This window comes from Ascaphus truei, chromosome 15, assembly GCF_040206685.1.
Source record: "Ascaphus truei isolate aAscTru1 chromosome 15, aAscTru1.hap1, whole genome shotgun sequence".
In the NCBI taxonomy this organism is placed as follows: Eukaryota; Metazoa; Chordata; class Amphibia; order Anura; family Ascaphidae; genus Ascaphus; species Ascaphus truei.
Window position 1 is genome coordinate 6,728,654 of NC_134497.1, and position 19,149 is coordinate 6,747,802.

The 19,149-nt window shown below is 54.3% G+C and overlaps 1 protein-coding gene across 5 annotated transcripts in view; it reads left to right on the top strand.

The window, feature by feature from the left end:
• The window catches only part of CDH4 (cadherin 4), a 499,844-nt gene that overhangs the window by 370,118 nt on the left and 110,577 nt on the right, over positions 1 to 19,149 (top strand). For all 5 annotated transcript variants that reach the window (XM_075571397.1, XM_075571398.1, XM_075571395.1 and 2 more), the window contains one exon: positions 16,792 to 16,968. In XM_075571397.1, the coding sequence (XP_075427512.1) occupies positions 16,792 to 16,968 (177 nt within the window). The remainder of the gene's footprint in view (positions 1 to 16,791; positions 16,969 to 19,149) is intronic.

The following is a 19,149-nucleotide window of genomic DNA, read 5'->3' on the forward strand; positions in this document are numbered from 1 at the left end:
TATTGCAAGTGGACTAACAGTAACATGGCTACATCTATTTAATGCGACATACTGTAGGTCAGGTATGAGTAGCTGGGTCCTGTATGACATGGTGGGCAGAAGGTACTTGTTGCTTGACATACATAATACACTAGCTGAGAGACCCGGCGTTGCCCGGGATGTAAATGCGTAATAGGTAGTATTATTTATAAATTGTGGAACAATAGGTGAGTATTTGTTGTAAAGGTTTCATAATAATGTTGAAAAGAAAGATGGAAGAAAATGTAATACGATGTTGTAAAAAAATGGTTTATTGTAAACACACCACAGTACAATGTATATTTTGGTGACATAAGTGATGTGAAAATGTGAGGCGTGTGTCTTCCTAGGGTGTGAGGCGGCGGATGGGTGTTCAGTACGGGTGGCGCGTGGGTAGTGAGTGCTGGCTGTGGGTTGGGGTCCTGCTAGGGTGTGAGGCGGCGGGTGTGTGGCGAGTGCGGGTGACAGCTGGTCAGTGATATTGTTGCGTAGGGGCAGGATGCGGCAGGTGTGTGTCGAGTGTGTGGGTTGTCTGTTGAATGCGTGCGGCGGGTGGGGGGAGGTGGGAGGTGGTGTGAAGGGGAGGAGGGGGGAGGTGGCGTGAAGGGGGAGGAGGTGGGAAGGGGAAGGGGGGGTGGAGGCGGTGGGAAGGGTGGGGGAGGCGGTGGGAAGGGGGGGGTGGAGGCGGTGGGAAGGGTGGGGGAGGCGGTGGGAAGGGGGGGGAGAGGCGGTGGGAAGGGGGGGAGGCGGTGGGAAGGGGGGGGAGGCGGTGGAAGGGGGGGGGGAGGCGGTGGGAAGGGCGGGGTGGAGGCGGTGGGAAGGGTGGGGGAGGCGGTGGGAAGGGGGGGGGAGAGGCGGTGGGAAGGGGGGGAGGCGGTGGGAAGGGGGGGGGAGGCTGTGGGAAGGGGGGGGGGAGGCGGTGGGAAGGGAGGGGGAGGCGGTGGGAAGGGGGGGGAGGCGGTGGGAAGGGGGGGCTGAGGCGGTGGGAAGGGGGGGGAGGCGGTGGGAAGGGGGGGGAGGCGGTGGGAAGGGGGGGGAGGCGGTGGGAAGGGGGGGAGGCGGTGGGAAGGGGGGGGAGGCGGTGGGAAGGGGGGTGGAGGCGGTGGGAAGGGGGGGGAGGCGGTGGGAAGGGGGGGGAGGCGGTGGGAAGGCGGTGGAGGCGGTGGGAAGGGGGGGGAGGCGGTGGGAAGGGGGTGGGAAGGGGAGGTGAAGGGGGGTGGAGGGGAGGTGAAGGGGGGTGGAGGGGAGGTGAAGGGGGGTGGAGGGGAGGTGAAGGGGGTGTGGAGGGGAGCTGAAGGGGGTGTGGAGGGGAGGTGAAGGGGGTGTGGAGGGGAGGTGAAGGTGGTGTGGAGGGGAGGTGAAGGGGGGGTGTAGAGGAGGTGAAGGGGAGGTGGAGGGGGGGTGGCGGGGAGGTGGCGGGGAGGTGAAGGGGGTGGGGGGGGTGGCGAAGGGGGGGGTGGTGGGGAGGTGAAGGGGGGGGGTGGCGGGGAAGAGGTGAAGGGGGGGGTGGCGGGGGGGAGGGTGGCGGGAGGTGAAGGGGGGGGGGGTGGCGGGGAGGTGGAGTGGAGGTGAAGGGGGGCGTGGAGTGGAGGTGAAGGGTAGGTGAGGGGGGGGTGAAGGGGGAGGTGAAGGGGGGGGGTGGAAGGGAGGTGAAGGGGGGGTGGCGGGGAGGTTGGGGGGGCGGGGAGGTGAAGGGGGGGGCGGGGAGGTGAAGGGGGGGGGGGCGGGGAGGTGAAGGGGGGGGTGGCAGGGAGGTGAAGGGGGGTGGCGGGGAGGTGAAGGGGGGTGGCGGGGAGGTGAAGGGGGGTGGAGGGGAGGTGAAGGGGGGTGGAGGGGAGGTGAAGGGGAGGTGGAGGGGAGGTGAAGGGGGGGTGGAGGGCAGGTGAAGGGGGGTGGAGGGCAGGTGGAGGGGGGTGGAGGGGAGGTGAAGCGGGGTGGAGGGGAGGTGAAGCGGGGTGGAGGGGAGGTGAAGGAGGGTGGAGGGGAGGTGGAGGGGAGGTGAAGGGAGGGGAAGTGGAGGGGAGGTGAAGGGAGGGGAAGTGGAGTGAGGGGAGGTGAGGGGTGGGTGAGGGGTGGGTGAGGGGAAGGGGGTGAGGGGAGGTGAAGGTGGTGAGGGGAGGTGAGTGGTGAGGGGAGGTGAGGGGTGGGTGAGGGGAGGTGAAGGGGGGTGAGGGGAGGTGAAGGCCGCTCACTCACCCGTCCGGCAGGTCCCACGTGGATCTGAGGCGGGAGGCAGCGTGTTGTGGCCGCTCCCCCGCTGTGTCCCGGGCGCTCGCTCCCCCGCTGACTGTAGCGGCGCCGGGGGGGGGGGGGACTGAAAGCGCGGGAAACAGGGAGGCTTCCGGCCGCCGCCGCGAGTGAGGCCGCCGCCATCTTGGGCACTCGGTGCCGCGAGGCAGGCTGCCTGGCCACTGGCTGTTCCCCCGCCGGGGAGGGGGGTGAGTTGTGAGCGCCGGTGAGGGGGGGGCATGTATATGTGTGGGGGGGGAGAGGTGGGAGATATAGAGGGGGGGTCTCGCACGGCCGCTGACACTGGGTGGGGGGGCGCTGAAGGGGTAATAATAGTGTGTGTGTCCCGCTGACTGTAGCGGCGCCGGGGGGGGGAGGGGAGCGGGGTGAAAGCGCGGGAGACACGGGGAGAGGAGGAGGTGCGCGCGGGTCACGATGTTCAGGGAGGTGTGTGTGTGTGTGTGTGTGTGTGTGTGTGTGTGTGTGTGTGTGTGTGTGTGTGTGACACTGTGTGTGTGTGTGTGTGACACTGTGTGTGTGTGTGTGTGACAGTGTGTGTGTGTGTGTGTGACAGTGTGTGTGTGTGACAGTGTGTGTGTGACAGTGTGTGTGACAGTGTGTGTGTGTGTGTGTGTGTGTGTGTGTGTGTGTGTGTGTGTGTGTGTGTGTGTGTGTGTGTGTGTGTGTGTGTGTGTGTGTGTGTGTGTGTGTGTGTGTGACACTGTGTGTGTGTGTGTGTGTGTGTGTGTGTGTGTGTGTGTGTGTGTGTGTGACACTGTGTGTGTGTGACACTGTGTGTGTGTGGTGACACTGTGTGTGTGTGTGGGTGTGTTTTTTTTGGCCCGTCACTCCGCCTCAGGCCAATGAGAGGTGTGCGGGGGCGGGCGGCCCAAGGGACCAATGAGATTTCCCCTAGGGACACCGGACATCCAGGCAGGCAAACATACAGTGCTTTCACTAATATAGTATAAGATGAAGAAATGATACTTTGTGACTTTAGTTGCAGTATAAAGGCGATACATTGCGCAGACAGGAGAGGCGGATGTACAGTGTGGGGCACCTTTTACTGGCATTTAATAACTTTCCCGTCTAATGCTTCTTATCGCTCTTAATAAAAACAAAAAACCGGCGCCTCCAAAATATGCAACAAGTGATATCTGACCAAATGGAGAGTCCAATCCGGGATAGCAAGCGGTCCTGAGGGGGTCTGCAATGAAGTCTCACGAGGACGACAAACAAACATAAACCAAAAAAGAGACAAAAAAGAAAAATCATAGTGTAACTCTAAAAAACCAAACACATGAGAAGAATAACTACAAGATCATTACAAATGTAATCAAATACAATTAATAAATGAATAACAACAAACAGATGTCCGTTGGGCTAAGGACACTGGTGAAACAGTGCCATCCATTGGGAGTAAAACTGAAATCCTACTTATAGCCAGGCCGAGAATAATACACCCATAGAGTAGCTGTCATCTCCCTGAGGAAGGTCCCATTTTGGACGACCGAAACGTTGGGTTTCTTGATGTACCACTATTTTCACCAATACACTTTGTGAAGTTTTCTACAATTGAGTGCTGTCTCCTGCTTTACCAGACCTTGGAATGGTAACATATGTCAATATTATCCATATGGGGCAAGCACCTACAGCCTATCAGCACCTAAGGAGTGCCAACTGTTCTATTTGACTATATATATACTCATATGTGTATGTATATATATATATATATATATATATATATATACACACATATATATATATCTATATCTATATTTTTGAAACCATTGTATGTCCGTGTCTAGGGGGATTCTGATTGGTCCGTCGGCCGCCGCCCTCCCACGGCTCTCATTGGCTCACCCCTCCCCCCCCACGGCTCTCATTGGCCGGTGTACCTCGCCCCCCTCCCCCCCCGTGTGTCCCGCCCTCCACGCCTACACCGCGTGCCCCTCTGAGCGCAGTGCAGCCGCAGATTCTCCTCACCGAGCGCCCCTGCAACCCCCCCAGCCGCACCTCACACCCGGCCCACCATCTGCCGCGAAACCTACCGGCCACACCCGGGCCGCAACCTCCATCCGCACCCCCGCCGGATCAGTCCCTCACACCCGCATTACCACCCCCCCTCGACGCGCACCATCAGCCCCTCTCACGGCCGCACGCCGCACACTTCCGGCCGTCGCCTCTCTCCCGCACGCCGCACACTTCTGGCCCTCGCCTCTCTCCCGCACGCTGCACACTTCCGGCCCTCGCCTCTCTCCCTGCCGCTCACCTCTCCCGCACGCCGCACACTTCTGGCCCTCGCCTCTCTCCCGCACGCCGCACACTTCCGGCCCTTGCCTCTCTCCCGCACGCCGCACACTTCCGGCCCTCGCCTCTCTCCCGCACGCCGCACACTTCCGGCCCTTGCCTCTCTCCCACACGCCGCACACTTCCGGCCCTCGCCTCTCTCCCTGCCGCTCACCTCTCCCGCACGCCGCACACTTCTGGCCCTCGCCTCTCTCCCGCACGCCGCACACTTCCGGCCCTTGCCTCTCTCCCGCACGCCGCACACTTCCGGCCCTCGCCTCTCTCCCGCACGCCGCACACTTCCGGCCCTCGCCTCTCTCCCTGCCGCTCACCTCTACCGCACGCCGCACACTTCCGGCCCTCGCCTCTCTCCCGCACGCCGCACACTTCCGGCCCTCGCCTCTCTCCCTGCCGCTCACCTCTCCCGCACGCCGCACACTTCCGGCCCTCGCCTCCCTCCCTGCCGCTCACCTCTCCCGCACGCCGCATACTCCGCACAGGCCTGCACAACACGCGGCCCCACTGTGCGGACCGCGGCGGCTGCTTTCCTCCTCCTCCTCCCTCCCCCTGCGAGCCGAGCCCGCTCTCCCTCCCCTTGCGAGCCGAGCCCGCTCTCCCTCCCCTTGCGAGCCGAGCCCGCTCTCCCTCCCCTTGCGAGCCAAGCCCGCTCTCCCCTTCCTCCCCGGGGGACCCGAGCCCGCTCTCCCCTTCCTCCCCGGGGGAGCCGAGCCCGCTCTCCCCTTCCTCCCCGGGGGAGTCGATCAAGTGCGGCACTTCCGGTGCCGAGCGAGCGCGCGCAGTCCCGCCGTGATCGGAGGTGATGTGAGGTGAAGGGGGATATGTGCAAGGGGAGGGGGGGATATGTGCAAGGGGAGGGGGGGATATGTGCAAGGGGAGGGGGGGATATGTGCAAGGGGAGGGGGGGGATATGTGCAAGGGGAGGGGGGGGATATGTGCAAGGGGAGGGGGGGATATGTGCAAGGGGAGGGGGGGATATGTGCAAGGGGAGGGGGGGATATGTGCAAGGGGAGGGGAGGATATGTGCAAGGGGAGGGGGGGATATGTGCAAGGGGAGGGGGGGATATGTGCAAGGGGAGGGGGGGATATGTGCAAGGGGAGGGGGGATGATGATGTGCAAGGGGAGGGGGGATGATGATGTGCAAGGGGAGGGGGGATGATGATGATGTGCAGGGGGGGATGATGATATGCAAGGGGGGGAGGATGATGTGCAAGGGGGGAGGGGATGGTGATGTGCAAGGGGGGAGGGGATGATGATGTGCAAGGGGGGGGTGATGATGTGCAAGTGGGGGATGATGTGCAAGGGGGGGATGATGATGTGCAAGGGGGGGATGATGTGCAAGGGGGGGGATGATGATGTGCAAGGGGGGAGGGGATGATGATGTGCAAGGGGGGAGGGGATGATGATGTGCAAGGGGGGGGTGATGATGTGCAAGGGGGGGGATGATGATGTGCAAGGGGGGAATGATGATGTGCAAGGGGAGGGGGGATGATGATGTGCAAGGGGAGGGGGGGATGATGATGTGCAAGGGGAGGGGGGATGATGTGCAAGGGGAGGGGGGATGATGATGTGCAAGGGGAGGGGGGGATGATGATGTGCAAGGGGAGGGGGGGATGATGATGTGCAAGGGGGGGATGATGTGCAAGGGGAGGGGGGATGATGATGTGCAAGGGGAGGGAGGGATGATGATGTGCAAGGGGAGGGGGGATGATGATGTGCAAGGGGAGGGGGGATGATGATGTGCAAGGGGAGGGGGGGGGTGATGATGTGCAAGGGGAGGGGGGGATGATGATGATGTGCAGGGGGGGATGATGATATGCAAGGGGGGGAGGATGATGTGCAAGGGGGGAGGGGATGGTGATGTGCAAGGGGGGAGGGGATGATGATGTGCAAGGGGGGGGTGATGATGTGCAAGTGGGGGATGATGTGCAAGGGGGGGATGATGATGTGCAAGGGGGGGATGATGTGCAAGGGGGGGGATGATGATGTGCAAGGGGGGAGGGGATGATGATGTGCAAGGGGGGGGTGATGATGTGCAAGGGGGGGGATGATGATGTGCAAGGGGGGGATGATGATGTGCAAGGGGAGGGGGGATGATGATGTGCAAGGGGAGGGGGGGATGATGATGTGCAAGGGGAGGGGGGGATGATGTGCAAGGGGAGGGGGGATGATGATGTGCAAGGGGAGGGGGGGATGATGATGTGCAAGGGGAGGGGGGGATGATGATGTGCAAGGGGGGGATGATGTGCAAGGGGGGGGGGTGATGTGCAAGGGGAGAGGGCGATGATGTGCAAGGGGAGGGGGGGATGATGATGTGCAAGGGGAGGGGGGATGATGATGTGCAAGGGGAGGGAGGGATGATGATGTGCAAGGGGAGGGGGGATGATGATGTGCAAGGGGAGGGGGGATGATGATGTGCAAGGGGAGGGGGGGGGTGATGATGTGCAAGGGGAGGGGGGGATGATGATGTGCAAGGGGAGGGGGGGATGATGTGCAAGGGGAGGGGGGGATGATGTGCAAGGGGAGGGGGGGATGATGTGCAAGGGGAGGGGGGGATGATGTGCAAGGGGAGGGGGGGATGTTGTGCAAGGGATGGGGGGGGATGATTTGCAAGGGGAGGGGGGGATGATGATGTGCAAGGGGAGGGGGGGGATGATGTGCAAGGGGAGGCGCTCACCCGCGCACCCACCCGCGCACCCACCCGCGCACCCACCCGCTCACCCGCGCACCCACCCGCGCACCCACCCACTCACCCGCGCACCCACCCGCTCACTCGCGCACCCACCCGCTCACTCGCGCACCCACCCGCTCACCCGCGCACCCACCCGCGCACCCACCCGCGCACCCACCCACGCACCCACGCAGTCACCCACTCAGTCACCCACCCGCGCACCCACTCAGTCACCCACCCGTGCACCCACTCAGTCACCCACCCGCGCACCCACTCAGTCACCCACCCGCGCACCCACTCAGTCACCCACCCGCGCACCCACTCAGTCACCAACCCGCGCACCCACTCAGTCACCCACCCGCGCACCCACTCAGTCACCCACCTGCGCGCCCACCCACCCGCGTGCCCACTCACCCGCGTGCCCACTTAGTCACCCACCCGCGCACCCACTCAGTCACCCACCCGCGCACCCACTCAGTCGCGCACCCGCGCACCCACTCAGTCGCGCACCTGCGCACCCACTCAGTCACCCACCCGCGCACCCACTCACCCACTCACCCGCACACCCACTCACCCACGCACCCAGTCACTCACCTGTCTTTTGTGGAAAATATAAAAAGAAACAGGTTGCATTGTAATCTTTTTTTCGGTATGACAATAACAAAACAGTTACGTTCAAGTTGTGCGCTAAAAAATATTTTTCCCTGGTAGGTGCGCTATGGGTTGGGAGGAGGGGGGGAGGGGGCGCCCCACTCCTTTCATTTGTCCTGGGCCCCATGCTTTCTGTTGACGACCCTGCTCCCGCCCGCCACCGCAGCGGACACCCCGCCCCACAGTAAGTCCGCCGCCGCCACCCCCCCTGTCACACCCCCTGAAGCGCTATGTACATTAATGGCGCTATATAAATAAAGACATACAATACACACCGCTCCCAAAGTCAGCCGCCGCAGAGATACCCGCAGGGTGCCGCCGCACCCTGTCACTAACCCACCTGCAGTGAGCCGCACAACCCTCCCACTTGCAACTGGGGGGGGGGGGGGGAGAGAATCAACCCTCCCGCCCCCCCCAGTGACACACTGCTGCCGAGCTCTGAAGGAAGGGGGGGGGAAATCACTAACTAAAGGTGAGCAACCGCCGCTAACCTCTGAAGGGGGGGAGATTCCAGCCTGCCCACCCAGGGAGACGCCGCCTAGCTGTGAAGGGGGGGAATCCCAACCCTCCCGGCCACCCCCCCCCCCCCAGTGACCCGCCGCCACAGAGCTATGAAGCCGGGGGGGGGGGGGGAGCGTGAAGAATTGGAGATGTGAAGGGGAAATCGGAACTGTGAAGGGGGGGGGGAATGGAGATGTGAAAGGAGGGGGGTGAGCGTAGAGCGAGGCGGAGCGGGAAAATGTTATCCCGCTCAACGCCGGGTATATAAGCTAGTATATATATACACACACACACACACACACACACACACACACACACACACACACACACACACACACACACACACACACATACTTTGGCGCTGTATAAATAAAGACATACAATACAATATATGCTGGTTAAAAGATTACCCACTGCCCTTCTTTTAGGGTGATGCTTGTCACCTTTATCACATCATTTCCGTGTGCTACAGGTGTGACACATTAGATTGCAAGCTCTTTGCACACGTGGTTCACTGTATATATAGATTAGTTTTATTAACCACAGACAGCGCACTCTCAGGGACAACAGAGTACAGAGTAATAATAGCACAATAAACACATCAGATGCACAAGTATGGATTATGGAAAGGAAACGCTGGGCCAAAGAGCTTACAATCACGGTGTGTGTAAATTCTGGGAACATCACAGCACCGCGGGTCAGAGCTTTATCAATAATGCACTGCAACTCATTTTAATAAACTCTGGTAACCCAGACACTTAATGGATGAAAAAACAAAAACCACAAAAACAAGCAAACTCTCATTGATTACAAGCACTGCATTTACTTCAGTGCAAAATCCATGCCACTGCTCGGCTTAGAGTTCCTCTTGTGATTCATTTGCCAAAGAACCTGTTTTTGCTATTGTTTTATTCTGTGTTAGTCAAATAGCATCTGAAGCGGTCCTCTGTATAGCTGCCATGGAAACCAGAGAGAATAGCTACAGACAGTACCCTCATTACCTATTTTAAATATACATGATGCTGGCAGCCATTACATAGAACCATTCTTCAGAGGTGTACTGATGAGGTCTGAGAGCCCGCTCTCTTCAGATGTACCATTTAAAAACAAGATCTAATTATTCTCTGTAAGAGAGCAGATCAGGATTGACGTTGTGAAGACAAAAGGACATTATTTGTTCCCTAAACTATTATTTAACCCAAAGCTCAAACCTGTAACAGTGACAGACACAAGTGGCAGCTTCTGGAACATTCAGGAAAGGTTTCTGATGCCTGTGTTTTAATTATAATATAAATCGGCTGCGTGAGTTTCTCAGGTACGCAAACGGAGAAGTGTGTGTGTGTGTGTTGCGTTTATCATCCTAATCAGAGCATTGCTCCACTAGCTTTCTATTTTAAATAAAGGACAAGTCCTGCATTAATAATACGTGTCGGTCTCATTAAAAATGGCTGCCACTATGCCGCGTCTCATGGCTGTTTTATACCTGTTCCCTTTTTGTAGCATCATAGGAATCACAGCAGTTTACTTTTATGCTCGTATGCACCCACACCCACCGTATGCACCCACACCCACCGTATGCACCCACACCCACCGTATGCACCCACACCCACCGTATGCACCCACACCCACCGTATGCACCCACACCCACCGTATGCACCCACACCCACCGTATGCACCCACACCCACCGTATGCACCCACACCCACCGTATGCACCCACACCCACCGTATGCACCCACACCCACCGTATGCACCCACACCCACCGAATGCACCCACACCCACCGTATGCACCCACACCCACCGTATGCACCCACACCCACCGTATGCACCCACACCCACCGTATGCACCCACACCCACCGTATGCACCCACACCCACCGTATGCACCCACAAAACCAGTGGAAAGCGTGTCTAGAATTGCTGTAGACTAGAGTGTAAGCTCTCAGGATCAGGGTCCTCATCACCTCCTGTATCTGTCTTTGTGGGTGTCTTTATTTGTATGTCACTCTGTTTATGTCAGTGATGTCACTCTGTACCCCAATTGTACCCCGCCGTGGAATATGTTGGCGCTTTACAAAGAAACGCTAATAATATTTCGAAGCATTGCTGGTTTTTATTCTTTAATAAATATAATATAATTTTATAATATTATTCTTCATCACTAAAAGAGATACCGGTAACGGATGTGACAGTGCACCATGGGAGCGGGGGGGAGATGAAATATTTATGGGGGTGAGTGGAGTTTGGACCTGCAAGTGTTACTGGTGCGGTACCTTCTTGTGGTTAACCTGCTGCACACTACTGTGCAATGAGGTGCAGGCCACTGACGTCCAGAAGCCACGGAGCATGTTAAACGTGGCATTTAGCAACCACACTCCGCCAGTGTTCTCTGCAGCTTTCCCTTGTATTTGCCGATGCCTGCATCCTTATTGACCCATCCCCGACGCGACACGGCGGGTGACAATATATGTATGGGAATGAGCCCCGGCGTTAAGCTTTTGCTGGCTAATAACTTCCAGATGTCACCGTGGCCGTGGGCCTGGCCGATGGGAAGCGCAGGTTGGCCGGGAGAGGAGGTTGGGTACCAGCTGGCTAGGCTTAGAACTGCCAAGCTGAGCGGAAGGTGAAAGGCACGCCTCGTTTCACAGTCACTGCTTTTATGTGCTTGCTGGTATACAGAGACATCTCTCTGACCTGTCTCCCTGCGCTGCACTGAACAACCCTCCGTGCTTGGAGATGGACTGTTGTTGCTTTAGTTGAGGCTATTACCTGCTAATTGCTTTTATGAGACATGAGTGAGACCTTCGGAAAATGGGCCCGCGACCTGGACCAAGCTAATTTGATGGATCAGAGAGCAACAATAGCTGAACGGCATTATGGCAGCGTGATGTGTGTCCTTCCTCCTGGCAGCCTGGGGCGCCTCGTGCTGCTTAAAAGGCCACTGTGATTCCTCAAGGGCAAGTGTAGGGCGCAGTAACAGTACTAGTGCATGTGCATTCACGCTCACACCCAAATACCGGTATATTTCCTGCACAAATAATGATTTTGTTGCATAATGCGGGGGTGGCCAACTCCAGTCTTGAAGGGCACCGCACAGGTGGCTCAATCAGTGGCTCGGTCGAAGACTGCACTACCTGTGCTGAAGCAGGAACATCCTGAAAACCTGACCTGTTGATGGCCCTTTGTGAACTGAACTGCAGTGGGCCACCCCCTGGCATAGAGGATTTGCAGGCCCATATTTGCTAAGTGGTGCTATTCCGTAAGAACTGGGATCGATCGTTCACTTGAAGGGTGTCTTCCATTGGCGGAATGTGTCTTATGATATGGCATTGCTTAGTAGACATGGGCTGCACGTCTCCCTGGTACCGAAGTAAAATAACCCCACGGCGCGATATGGGATGTTGATCAATCCGATGCTGTGTTCTTGGCCACGTTTTGCAGCCAGGAGACTGATATAATCCAGCGTGCGAGTCTTTTGGTGCGTTTGAGACGTTTGGCAAGTGACTCAGACGTGGCCTGGGGAGAATGACATCTAGACACGCAGGAATTGATACATTCATCATTTGTAATATCAAGTGACCACTCCAAACGCGGCATAAAAACCGCCACCGACCTCGGGTGTTTGCGAACGCCGGACACAATCAATGCTTTATAACTTGACACATTCTAAATGACTGTTTGAGTCAGAACTCCCACCTTATAAACTGTGACCTTGGTTCATTCATTAAATAATAATTACCTGTTTACGGATCATTACCTGTCCGCAAAGGGCCTGGGAGACACTTATTCAAAGAGACAGTAAGAGCAGCTGCAATAGTACCTCGCAATCTATCAGTTACTTACCTGACGAGTAAACTTAGACAAACAGATTTTAAACACTGTTATAAACCTGTTTTTTTTCATGTAAAAAGCAACAATTGCCACAAAGGAATCCAACGCTGTCACAGTCGCTAGTTTCGTATTAATGCAGTATTTTCCAACTTTTTTTTTGGTTAAGGATCGCTATAATTATACAGTGAAATTCTGCGGAACCCCAACCCTCTCTAACAGCGCGTCTGAGATCAGATGCATTGTAAGGAACCCCAACCCTCTCTAATAGCGTGTCTGAGATCAGATGCATTGTAAGGAACACCAACCCTCTCTAATAGCGCGTCTGAGATCAGATGCATTGTAAGGAACCCCAACCCTCTCTAATAGCGCGTCTGAGATCAGATGCATTGCAAATTTGTCTGTATTTTATACAGTTTTCAATTGACCAGACAATTGCAGGGAACCCTTTAGGGGAGGGGTTCTTAATCTGTGGTCAATGGACCCCCTGGGGGTCCATAGAGCAGATCCAGGGGGTCCATGAACAAAAAAATATATATATATTTTTAGAACGGCCTAAAACGGAGCCCGGAAAAATGAAAAAAAATTGAAAACTCAGAGGATATTTAAGTTCTGGAAACCAATATTAGCAACCACAAAGGATATAGGGTCCATAGGTTCAAAAAGGTTAAGAACCATTACTTTTAGGGTACCTGGGAAACCCGAGGCTTCCTAGTAACTGCGGCTGAAAAACACTGGTTTAATGTTTCTGACAGCACGTGTGCCGCAGTGACTCCATGTTTTATTTGTGTGTTGTATCTCACAGCTTGGAAATAGCAGCAAACACGGCAACAAGCACACGCCATTGTAACTACACCAGAGCTACTGCATCTACAGTACACAACCACGTGTCTAGTGCACAATCCACGGGAGAAGAGAGAGAAGAGAGAGAGAGGTCTGCATAGGATGGAGGAGATGGGAAGAGAGAGGGATGGAGGGATAGAGAGAGGGAGAGAAACAGAGAGCAGGAGGGAGAGAAAGAGAGGTCTGCTTAGGATGGAGGCCATGGGAAGAGACGGATGGAGGGATAGAGAGAGGGAGAGAAACAGGGAGACGGATGGAAGGAGGGGGAGAGAGGGAGAGAAAGACAGGTCTGGATAGGATGGAGGAGATGGGAAGAGAGAGAGGGATAGAGAGAAGGAGAGAAACAGAGGGAGGAAAGGCGGGAGAGAAAGACAGGTCTGGATAGGATGGAGGAGATGGGAAGAGAGAGAGAGGTCTGCATAGGATGGAGGAGAGAGAGGGGGAAGGGGAGAGGTCTGGATAGGATGGAGGACATGGGAAGAGAGAGGGATGGAGGGATAGAGAGAGGGAGAGAAACAGAGAGAGGAAGGGAAGGAGGGAGAGAAAGACAGGTCTGGATAGGATGGAGGAGATGGATAGAGAGATGAATGGAGGGATAGAGAGAGGGAGAGAAACAGAGAAGCAGGGGGAGAGAGGGAGGGAAGGAGGGAGAGAAAGACAGGTCTAGATAGGATAGAGGAGATGGGAAGAGAGAGGGAGAGAAACAGAGAGAGAGCGAGAGGGAGAGAAAGACAGGTCTGCATAGGATGGAGGAGAGAGAGGGGGAGAGGTCTGGATAGGATGTAGGACATGGGAAGAGAGAGGGATGGCGGGATATTGAGAGGGAGAGAAACAGGGAGACGGATGGAAGGAGGGAGAGAAAGACAGGTCTTGATAGGATGGAGGAGATGGGAAGAGAGAAAGAGAGGGAGGAGAGAGTGGCCAAATTCAGCAGGGGATGAAAGTTATCGCGAGAGAGAGAGGGGCTGTCGGGAAAGGGAGTGGAGTGACGGTGCGAATGTAAGATGTGGAGGAAAGGAGGAGATGGGGTGACCGATAGAGGTTAGAGAGACGGCAGGAGAGAGAAGCACAGAAGGTGTAACATGAACGTGGACAGCCATCGCTGATGTGTAACAGTGATCCGTGCTTAGTAATGGAGAGATCGGGGGTAACAGCGTCTCTGAAAGAGGAGAACGCAATTTAAATCTCAGTGTCCGACCCCTGGACAAACACGTAGGCATATATTCATTTATATACAGATGTAGCCAATGTTCTCCTAGCGTATGGCGCCAGGGCCCCGCCCCCTTCTCCCGCATGGCGCGTTGCGTGTGTCACGCTGCAATGCACTGAACGTTGGAATAACGGGGGCTGCGCCTGTAGTTCCAGCAGAATAGGCTACAATGCAGCCAGTGCGTCACACGCACAACACGCAGGTTAATCCCTGGCAGTTTGCAGTCTAATGAAGTCACTTTATCTTCCTGTGCCCGGCAAATTCTATATACAGTGTGGGGTGCATGGTCAGTGCTATGTACAATAGTGAGGGATCTGATTATTGTTAGTAAAAAAACAATCCAAAAAGAAACAGGGGTATAAAGATGGGGAAAGAAAGATGATCTAGAGCAGGGGAGCTCAACTCCAAACCTCAGTAGCCACCAACAGGTCAGGTTTTCAAGATATCCCTGCTGTAGCACAGGTAGCTCAATCAGTGGCTCAGTTGAAGAGCCAGCTTCAGCACAGGTGGCTCAATCATTGGCTCCGTCAGAGACTGCACCACCTGTGCTGAAGCAGGGATATCCCTAATACTAGGCCTGCTGGTGGCCCTTGAGTGCTGGATTTGGCCACCCCTGCAGCTTCAGCACAGGTGGCTCAATCAGTGGCTCAGTCTTCGACTGAGCCACTGATTGAGCCACCTGTGCTGAAGCAGGGATATCCTGAAAACCTGACCTGTTGGTGGTCCTTGAGGACTGGAGTTGTCCACATCATAAATAGTGGACTGAGTTACCGCAGAAGTTTATTTTTTTTATTTTTTAAACTTTAATAAAAGAAAAAAAATGTGCGTATCGATGGCACCTGGTGGAAAGTTATTTCTTTTAAATAATAAAGCTGTACTTGGCATTCAGCTGCACAGTGTATATCATAGCAATAAGGATTTATATTGTGTCTATTCAGGGTGAGACTCTATATACAAGCACAACGAAACAATCTGGGCTGAATTACCGTACTGCAAATGATTTTATAAATAACCACCAAATTGTCTGATGGGAACAATGACAAATACAATTGTGTGCCGGCTTTTGTGCTTGTTATTGACAACTCGGCATCTTCACAGGCTGAAGGATCCTTGAGGGCTGCCGTATTGTTAACACTTTGCCGAAGCACACACAGCCCCAAACTGTGAAAAGACACAAAAAGGCACTTGTAGAATAAGAATCCAAACAGGAGATGTTGGCAGCAACAAAATTAGGCGTAGAATCACTAATAAACACAAACATTTAGGTATATATCCATGTATCTCTGTATACACTTGTAGCAAATGTGAACGTTTGCTAGAAATAACTGGCATAAGCCTGGCTCTGTTTAGCACTTATTGCTGTTATTATTAAGCCGGCATACACAGTAAAAAAAACCCCAGCTAAACAAAGATAGGTTGATATGGCTACACCTATTAATCTGTTTAGCGACTTCTGCATTATTTTCTCTTCAATCTCCACTAAATACAGTAAAATACAGATAGCACACAGAAGCGTGTGAACGCGCTAATCACAGCTATTGCAAGCTAAACTGTGTGTTCTTTTCATGAATACGTTAGTAGCCGGGAATCCTGTGTTAACCCGTAGAGATAACCAACTCAAAGATTTGCTGGTTGCTTGTGGTATTTGTACTGAATGCCATTTAGTGAGTGTTGCCCTTAGATATACATTATACGTATATCATAACTAAGAAAAATCTATTTTTCTTGACCATTATTGTGACCGATATCCGCGTTTGCTTAGATGTGACTTACACAGCATAGTGCGTTTCTACACTTTAGTAAACGTGTCCACAGTAAGTCTGAACACAATTTAAAACAGATTAGAGTAAATCGGCCTTAACATACACTAAGTATTAGTAGAAGTTGATTCATTGTTAACAGTGCATTATCAAACTGGTCCCTGTTAGTGATTCGGTGTAAACACACTCTTACTTTTTACCTTTCCCACCCTGATCACAAGCGTCATTCTGTTCTCCTGTTGATGCAGCATCATTATATCTGGGGGTCTTGTAAAGGTGGCCCACCGTTGTGATGCAATAATTCAGTACTCCCCTTATCACTGGATCAGCTGCCCCAATAACCCGTCCTATAGAAAGACTATAAATTGTACATTCTGGTTTTTTTTTCCGTTGCTATTTGTTTTTACCATATGAAAAATGGCAAGGGAAGTTGTTGAATGGCTGAGTTCTTTCAGTTGGGGGTGGGGGGGGGGCACCTTAATATCAATATCCATTTGGAATATAAACATTGAATTTGACAGCAGATAAGAACCTTTTGGCACACGTAGTCTGCACATTTTCCTACCTGCCGACCCTATTTGAACCTTGACTTCCTTTCGTACTTAGGTTATGGGAAGTATAGGGTTTGGCGGGCGATTGTGATGTCATTATCTGTTGTGCGGAAGCTCGCGAGACTCACTCCCTGTTTTCTTTCCCTCTCTTCTTTCCTGTCTCCATAAACCTATTATAATAACGACGACAACAACAACAACAAAATGGGAAAACAACCCACAGCGAAGCGGAAATCAGAACCGGCGGTCCGAGCGTCTGCAGCCGCTGAGTGGTACTTTGTTACCATGGCGACCGCATCACGACTCTAACGGGCTGAGGCGGCAGAAGAGAGATTGGGTGATTCCACCAATAAACGTGCCAGAGAATTCAAGGGGCCCCTTCCCGGAGCAGCTGGTGCGGGTAAGTGACGCAAGCAGCGTGACGGTGATTAGGCGTTATCTCCGGTCTGGAGGTGCGTGGGTTTAGTGTTAAAAGCTAAACACACAAGAGTCAAGGTAAATGCAAACTTGGGATGCCCCAACTCTGCGGGAACAAGAGCAACAAACAGGAATGGTGGTGGGTGCTGCACGCAGAAGAAACCCTAGTCAGGGTAACGGCATATAGAACAGAAGGGACGCTGAGCGCCCCAAAAATGCAATCATTTATAAAAAGTTCATTGTATTGACTGATGGTCCAAATGGTTTGTGACGGTAATCAGTCAATAAAATGAACTTTTTAACGATGATTGCATTTCTTTTGGTGCGCTCAGCTACCCTTCTGTTCTACATGTATTTTAGTGTAGTGCTTCCTTTGCCATGGGTGGGACCCGGTTTGAATCCCAGGGTCGGCTCCTTGTGACCTTGGGCAAGTCACTTTATCTCCCTGTGCCTCAGGCACCAAAACGAGCATGTACACTCCTCAGGGCAGGGACTCGCTGTGCATCTTTTTTTTGGATACAGTGCCGTGCATATTGTTGGCGGCCGTGGAGTGCAGGCGAGAGAGGCGGGGCGGCAGATTGTGCGCAATGCGGGTACGGAGACAATGTAATGACGTTATCTTGGATTACTCTTTCTGTTGACACATCGTGTGCTGAAGTAAATGGTTACTCAACTGATGCAACATGTTTGATACGTTGATGCAAAATGCTGCTCTTAGTATCAGGGATCAGGGTCACAACACGCCTGTTATGTGGGATCAGGGTCACAACAGGCCTGTTATGTGGGATCAGGGTCACAACACGCCTGTTATGTGGGATCAGGGTCACAACACGCCTGTTATGTGGGATCAGGGTCACAACACGCCTGTTATGTGGGATCAGGGTCACAACACGCCTGTTATGTGGGATCAGGGTCACAACACGCCTGTTATGTGAGCCAGAGATCACAGGGGCGTGGAATTCTGATCACTCGGGAATAACAAGGATATTTTGACGGAATCGTGTTGCCTTCGGTGAGTGTGGGGGATTCTGGGAATAACTGTGCGTTTCCCTCCAGGTTTGTGAACCTTCCCGTTAAGGACGGAGACTGGTTTCCCGTGAGAGAGATTTCCTCCCGATATGTGGCACTGCGTTCCGATTAGTAAAACGCCATTGTAATTTGTGACTGGCTTCCAATTAGTGGCACTGCCTTCCTGTGAGTGAGACTGCTCCACAGGTGCACCGACCGACAGCTTGCCCGGGACTAGAGTCTCTACCGGGGCTCTGGGTTGTTGAGCAGGAGGGGGAGGTGTCTGCTCTCCCCCCGCCCCCTTGTCAGCGGTCCCTGTCTCTCTCACTCTCCCCCTCTCTCATACTTTCTTCCCCCCCCCCCCCCCCTCTCACTCTCACTCCCTCTGTCTGGCTCTCTCTCCCCCTCTGTCTCATTCACTTCCTCCCACCCCCTCTCTCTGATCGCCTCACTTACACCCCCCTCATCTCCCCCCACTCTCGCCCCCTTTCTCTCTCTCACACATACTCTCCCCAACCCCCCTCTGTCTGTCTCACTCTCTTTCTCTCCTCTCTCACTTTCCGCCTCTCTCTCTCGCTCACCCACCGCCCACCTCAGGCTGTACCTGTGGAGTGGGGGTGGGGGGGAGGGGTGCAGGGTCTGTCCAGGCGCTGGAGGGGAGCCCACCCAGGTGACCAATACCGGAAGTTAGATCCGACTTCCAGCGGGACCTTACTTCCAGTTCGGGTCACTAGGGTGGGCCGACCTCCGCCGCCGGACCCATCACTTTTGTGCCTGTGCTGCCCCCCTGTCGAGGGGCCTGCTGCTCTACAATGAGTGTGTCCACTTTCCGGAGTGTGAGACTCGCTCCAAGTGAGAGGAACGTGAGCGACCTACACTGGCGCAGATAACAATACGGTGTTCAGTTCTCCTGCCCTTAATGGTTTCATCTTGTAACTTGTTACCTACTGAGAAGTCCTCACACGCTGTTACACCGAGCCCAAGACTTGAATTGTCCGAAATATACTATCCAAAACCAGCACCAGTACAAGCTCGGTTCTTCCCAACTTTGGCCCAGATCCACAAAGCTGTGTTAAGACCTGTAAGTTGGCGTTAACTGAAGATGGAATCATTTGAAGCCTAAATATTAATGGTGCTATATTCTCTATATACACAC